Below are 6600 nucleotides of genomic sequence, written 5' to 3'. Positions count from 1 at the left end.
AAAGAGAACAGTGACCAGGACAACTGAGAGAGTCCTCGAGTGCCACTCTGAGAACCTGGAAGTCAGAACAAGTTAACAAACACATGGACTTCCCCCAAAACTAATAAGTTATATTACAAATTGAAGAGGAATGATTGTCATATGACCATTTTTGATATACTAGTCTCTTATATATGACTAAGGAAATAATTTGTCTTTAAACAAATCAGACAATGACATGACCTTATAAGAATATAGGTCAAGTGACACCCTCGTGCATAATGTTAATATATGTGTGTGTGTGTGTGTGTGTGTGCTGTTAAGTCTTTTCTTTGACTGACTGACAAGCCTCGTTGCGGATGCAATAAGCCAATCAGACCAAATCAAACCAAATTAAAAGAAACCCAGTTTTGATGGCTGCTGGCACTCCTGGTGACCCCTGAGAAAACACAGAGAGGGAAAGAGAACCAAAATGACCACTGGGGAGGGAATGACACGTGTTCATTCTCTGAGGGGCAGTTTAAATAGCCTGTGGGAGTGGTCTTGTCTCTTCCTGGGGAGAGATCACTGTTGGTCTTTCTCAGTGGTGGAGTTTGGACTGAGGCAACTCCCAGAGGAGAGAGCTTTAAAAAGGAACTTTCCACCTAACATTTCAAAATGGATGCCAGGGGGCTAAGCTGAAGTCCCCAGCCAAACAGGTACAACATGCCAAAATTAAATCAATACCAGATAAACAATTTAAATAGACCTGTAACCCCTAAGGAAAGCAAAACTTTCATCAAAAGTTTTCCAATTATTAAAAAAAAAGCCCAGAGCCAGATAGTTTAACCACAGAATTCTATGAGAATTTTAAAGAAAAGCTAATATGTATATCACACATATTGTTCCAAATAATAGAATCAGAAGGAACATTGCCAAATTCTTTTTATGGGTATACAGTTACCCTAATACCTGAGCCACGAAAAAAACTCTACTAACAAAGAGAATTACAGTCCAATTTCCCTCATGAACACTGATGCAGAAATACTGAATTAACCACTGGCAAACAGAATCCAAGAACAGACACAAAAAAATCATCCAGCGTGATCAAACAGGCTTTATCCCAGAGATGCAGGGATGGTTCAACATAGGAGAATTTGTCAATGTAATCTACAATATAAATAAACTGAAAGAAAAATCCCACATGATCATCCCATTAGATGCTGAAAAGGGGCTTCTACAAAATTCAATGTGATTTCTTTCTTTCTTTTTTTGGGGGGGGGGTGCGGTGGGTAGTGGATAGTTTTTGAGACAGGGTTTCTCTGTAGCTTTGGAGCCTGTCCTGGAACTAGCTGTTGTAGATGAGGCTGTCCTCGAACTCACAGACACCCTCCTGCCTCTGCCTCCCAAGTGCTGGGATTAAAGGCATACGCCGCCACCACACAGCTCAACGTGATTTTTAATGTCATGGTAAGACTGAAATCAGAACATATGGACCAGAAGTGACCTGTGAGCCCAATATTTCTGTCAAAGTCTTGACTCACGTTTATACATGTCTTGCTGTAGATCTGGAGGTGAGCACCAGACCGACTCTCCACAGCTGATCTGGAACCCAACAGTAGTCACATTGTTGCTAGGAAACCACATTTTATACACTGTTGGTCAGATCACACTTTTAGACATTGTTAGTAAGTCTCCTTACCTTACAAGAACAAGGTTCTGTTTCCTAAGCCTAATGTACCTTGCTAAAAGTGTTTCAACCTGTTGTGAGTTTATGACCCATGATGTCTGCAGTTTGTCTTACAATAGCCTGTGATGTGATTGCGATTTTGCCTTACGAAAATTTCTCCAGATTCCTTAATGAGCCCCTCCCCACATGCTGTATTTTTAATTTCTGCTTCCTCATCCCCCCCCTCCCACTACTACCCAACGTAATCTTTTGTTTATAATTTCATTCTTCCTATGGGTCATTTATCTTTCGTGCAGATTTCTGGGAAATGTAGTCCCCGCAACTGCGACATCACAGACTGCCTTCCAGGAAACCCCACACTCTAGGTCTCTACTTGTACGCGTGCCCCAAAGTTGTGCGAGAGTCCCGCCTGCTGTGTATTCCCGTTGCGTCTCTGACATGGAGGTTGGTCCAGGGTGCAGGGCAGCGGGGCCGTCTTGGAGGGAGCGGACCCGGGCTGGCTGAAGAAGCTCAGGGAGAAGCAGCCTTGTCGGTGCTGTGCTCAAATGACTGGGATGAGGGCGACAGGGACTGTGCCCTGAGTGATGGTTTCTTTAGGACGCTGCGTGCAGCCCGAGTCCGCCTTGGGCTTCTGGGACAGGAGAGCAGCCCGGGAGCGCGGAGTAGATGACAGTGCTGGGTCCAGGGTTGCAAGCTAAGGATGGTCAGCTGACTACCTGCTCCTGAGGGGGAGCTGGGAGCCCCTGAGCAGCTTTGGTGGGGAAGCCGACCTCACTAGCTGACCCATTCTCATGTGGATGATGTCGGATTTCTCAGTATCTTTAAAGCAAACTGGGTTTCTGGTCGGTCTTTTACTTTGTTAGCCGGCCTAGTGTAACGGTCTTGACATCTTGATTGAGTTGATTTTCTTTGACAGTTAAAGAATTAAGAAAGGAAAAATCACAGGTCACGTATGGGAAATTCTGGAAAAAAACAGACAGGTCTTCTTCTGCTATAGAAAGCTTTGACTAGGGTGGAGAGAACACACATACAGCCCACACACAGAGTGCCCTCTGCAGGAAGAAGGAAATGGAGATGCTGACTCCAGGCCTCATCTTGTTTTCTTAAAGCTTTGAAAGTTCCTCTGTCCCTAATGTAGGGCGGACTAACTGTAAAAACGACAGGATGTCTGCTTGGCCCACAATGGTTGTGTCAATGTCTTGATGTGGCCTTGAGCTTGTTGAGCTGGTCCAGAAGCAGGGTCCCTAGGAACAGGTGAACAGCTCTCATGGCCTTGTGTTACAGTGCCAGACTTTTGTGTCAGGTCCGCAGGTGAGGAGAACTCCCAGACCTGTGTGTATTCCTGGGATTTTAGTAACCAGACCTGTGATAGAAAAGAAATGTCAGTCTCCTCTGAGGCACACCCCTGTCATCTCTGCGTTTGTGAGGGGGAGGCAGGGCTCTCCGGTCCTCCCCTGCCTCATAGCAAACTCAAGGCCATCCTATTTTACTCAAGTCTGTGACGGGGAGCATTTCAAGATTAATGTGATAAATCGTTTCTATGGTGTTTTTCCCGTTCCTTACAGTGAACACCTTGACAAATCTATGCAGTCGACACTTCATAGATTTATGTGTGCTTAATTTCTGCTGACTGACTCCATATGCAATTTAAATTTTATCCCTAACAAGTTCTTGTTGAAGATTTTAATTTTGGTGCCTGCATTTACTCTGAGGGAAGAGTTCTCTTTGCCTTGTTTGAATTGTTCTCCTAATATGCAGCGATTGTTCATTCTTGCATATTAATCTGTGTTACTCTCATGGCCTGATGCGGCTTTCTTCTTCTTTTTTTTTTCTGGTTTCTTCCAGTTTGTTCCTTTCCTATCTAATCTGAGACTCCATTATTTCTTCATTTCCATTCTGCACTTCTTGACTGATGCGGCTGCTGTGATTTCATTCCTGGGTCTTTGCAGCTGCATCTGGGATGTCTTCCCTGTCCTTACAGCAGAGGTTCCACTGGGAGCAGAGGCTTCTTACAGTGAGCCAGAACAAAACCACTTCCTGCGCTGTCCTCCCCATGGGTAATGCCATACCTAACCCATAATGGAAACTGGTAGTGTTGAATTCCTGCTCTTCCAGCTTGAGTCCCATTCTCCTTGCTGACAGTCCTGTGTCTTTTCTCCCAGGCTTTTTTCACTGTATTTCAATGTCAGCGTGAGGGAAGGAGTTACTTGTGTTTACAGCTCATGCATGGACCGTGCTGGGTTAGACACGTCATCTCTGGGAAACTCTGGAGCAGAGGTGCTGGGTGAGGACATTCAGTTCCTGCCGATCCATCTACCTGATTGTGCCAGAGACCACAGAGAGACCTTGCAAAAGATCTGAACAGGGGTCAAACACAAGACTAGACCCTTTATATAGTAGGTATGTACAGTGTAGATATGTACAGGTATGTGCTGTGTGTAACAATGTTAATTAGAGAAGAATGAACAATGTATCTGAGTTAGATTGTTGGGGTACATGAGAGAAACTGCAGTGAGGAGATAGAGGGGAAAATGACAAATTTCAATTTAATAAGTTTTCACAGAAAAATTACACTCTTGCCAATTGTGACAATATTGGTGAAACTGGTAGTTATGTCAGGAAGATAGAGGTAAATGGCACATGATCTCATCAATATGTTAAACGTAATTAATTGAAACTCATACAATAGAGATTTGTCAAACACAAAGCATTATAAGGCACAGAAGTTGGGAAATGTAATGGTTTTTTTCCATTTCCCAGTGATATCAGGAAGCAAATACTGGATGTCCTTTTGTGGGTTATCATCTTACATATGGAAAGAGGTTTCCGTTTGCTTGTGGAATATTGGTTTCACTGTGGAAAGATGTGCTGCATCTGTTTACCTTGTCTGCGGGTAAGGCGCCTGATTCATCTCATAGCTAAATGACCAACACCTGGGTGGGAGGGATAAGCGGGACTTCCATGCAGAAAGAGTAAGGAAGAGGAGGACTCGTGGAGGCAGACACAGAGGAGGCAGGAAAGCAGGACGTACAGAGTGAAATACAGGTAAAGCCCCAAGGGGAAATGCAGATGACTAGGAACAGATTGAATTAAGTTAGAAGAGGTAGTGGGACAAGCTTCCATGATTAAAGAGAAGTCTCTGTGTCATTATTTGGGAGCTGTTGACAACCCAAATAAAAATGTTAACTGCGCTTCCTGAAGACTGAGTGTTCTGGGACAGCGTGGTGGGAGGGAGAAGCCCCATGACAGTTTCCCAAATGCTGGATGTCCCTTATGTAGGGTACATTCCAGAAGCCTGGAAGGAAGTGTTTGAGGGGTGAACATACCATAACTGAGAATCCAAAGCTTAACCATGAAATTATTAGAATGACATAAATTGTTGATATTTCTTGTATTGATAAAAGGGGAAAATGATGTGTGGCTATTTTCATAGCTCATTCTGGTATGTTACTCAAAATACACAAAAAGCATAAACTCTAAAAGTAAAAAGATTCGAAATGTGAAAATACCATTAGAAATTATATTTTTCAGCTACAGCACACTTATGCACAAGTGTTGTATGTGCAAAACAAGCAGATAGAAAACCTCTTTACATAGGTAAGCCAATGGACCACAAAAAGGAAGTCCAGTATTTGCTTCCTGATATCACAGGTAAATGGGGAAAAAAAAATTACATTTCCAACTTCTGTGCCTTATAATGCTTTGTGTTAGGAAATGCTTTAGGAATACCGCAACCCTCTTCATCAGTAGCAGAGAAAAGGTAGAAAGGGAAAATGACGTTAAGATCCAGAGATGTCTGCTCTGTTTTAAATTCTCAAATAGTGTTGTCAGTCCTATTCTTGCCTGTTTTCCCATATGACCGGATACTTAAATGATATTTACTCTGTGAGTGCTTCCCCTGGCCTGCTCTTCTCATGTCCCGTGTCCCTGTCATCTGCATCATTACTGAACTCTGCAGAAATCCTGAGCCCACAGCACAGCCAGAGCTGCTGCAGCAGACTCTGTATTTTCATTCCATGTCACTGTCATGATTGTGCGCATGAGCTGTTGAGAAATCCCTTCTCCCTCACCGTGACTTTCTCCTGTGAGGAATGCATACGTGTGTGGTGTGTAGTGGCACATGGCACTGAATGCATTTTCTGTGGCTGCATTCATTTTACATGTCTTTCTGAAATGCATTGTGTCTACCTGGGTTTACCGGCTCCTTTACCTTGTCTTCACTACCGATGTTCAGCGTGAGCTCATGTGACCACGTCAGGCATGTCTGAGGATATTACTACCTGTGTAAGAACATTTCTAGCTCTCTTTCATCCTGGACAAATCCGTGCTGCCTGTCTGAGGGTTCCTATTGTGCTAAAGCCCGTGATGAGAGACAGCTTGGAGAAGAAAGGGTTATTTAGACTCCAATTCCAGGTGACAGTCCATCACTGGGAGAATTCAAGGCAGGAACCTGAGGCGTGAGGTGGAGAACAGGCCACAGAAGAACACCGCTGACTGACTCCCCGAGACGGCTTTCCTGTGCCGTGTAGAACTGCGTGCCCAGTGCAGGCACCACCACAGTCTGCAGGGCTGTCTCAGGAATCCCTAGTTCAGAAAATGCCCCTAGACTTGGCTACAGGGCAGTCTTGGTAGGAATTTTTTCAATTATTTCTCTCTTTGCAAATTGGTCCTAGCTAGTTTCAAGTTCTATTCAGCCCAATGCCTCTTGTCATTTAAATTATTTATGGTTTTAATTAAATTAATGTGTGGTATCATTTGCTGATCTTTATTTCAGGAAATGCTGTCCTTCTCAGATGTGGCCATCGAGTTCTCTCCAGAAGAGAGGGAGTGTCTGGACCCTGCTCAGTGGAATCTGTACAGGGATGTGATGCTGGAGAATTACAGCCACCTTGAATTCCTGGGTGAGCATCTCCTCTATAGTGACTTCTTATTTCACCATCAACTTGTAGCTT

The 6600-nt window shown here is 43.9% G+C and overlaps 2 protein-coding genes across 2 annotated transcripts in view; both read left to right on the top strand.

The window, feature by feature from the left end:
* LOC126503272 (zinc finger protein 58-like) overlaps positions 1-6600 on the top strand; it is a 104056-nt gene that overhangs the window by 25524 nt on the left and 71932 nt on the right. The gene's annotated exons all lie outside the window — the stretch shown is intronic.
* LOC126503227 (zinc finger protein 58-like) overlaps positions 1979-6600 on the top strand; it is a 9147-nt gene continuing 4525 nt past the window's right edge. The window contains 4 exon segments of the mRNA XM_050144776.1: positions 1979-2092; positions 3811-4048; positions 4418-4541; positions 6423-6549. Of these exon segments, the coding sequence (XP_050000733.1) occupies positions 4512-4541; positions 6423-6549 (157 nt within the window). The 5' untranslated portion in view covers positions 1979-2092; positions 3811-4048; positions 4418-4511.

This window comes from Alexandromys fortis, unplaced genomic scaffold (genome assembly GCF_014885135.2).
Source record: "Alexandromys fortis isolate MF-2015 unplaced genomic scaffold, M_Fortis_MF-2015_v1.1 scaffold_52, whole genome shotgun sequence".
In the NCBI taxonomy this organism is placed as follows: Eukaryota; Metazoa; Chordata; class Mammalia; order Rodentia; family Cricetidae; genus Alexandromys; species Alexandromys fortis.
Note: the sequence above shows the minus strand (reverse complement) of the source record. Positions and strands in the feature narration are given on the sequence as shown.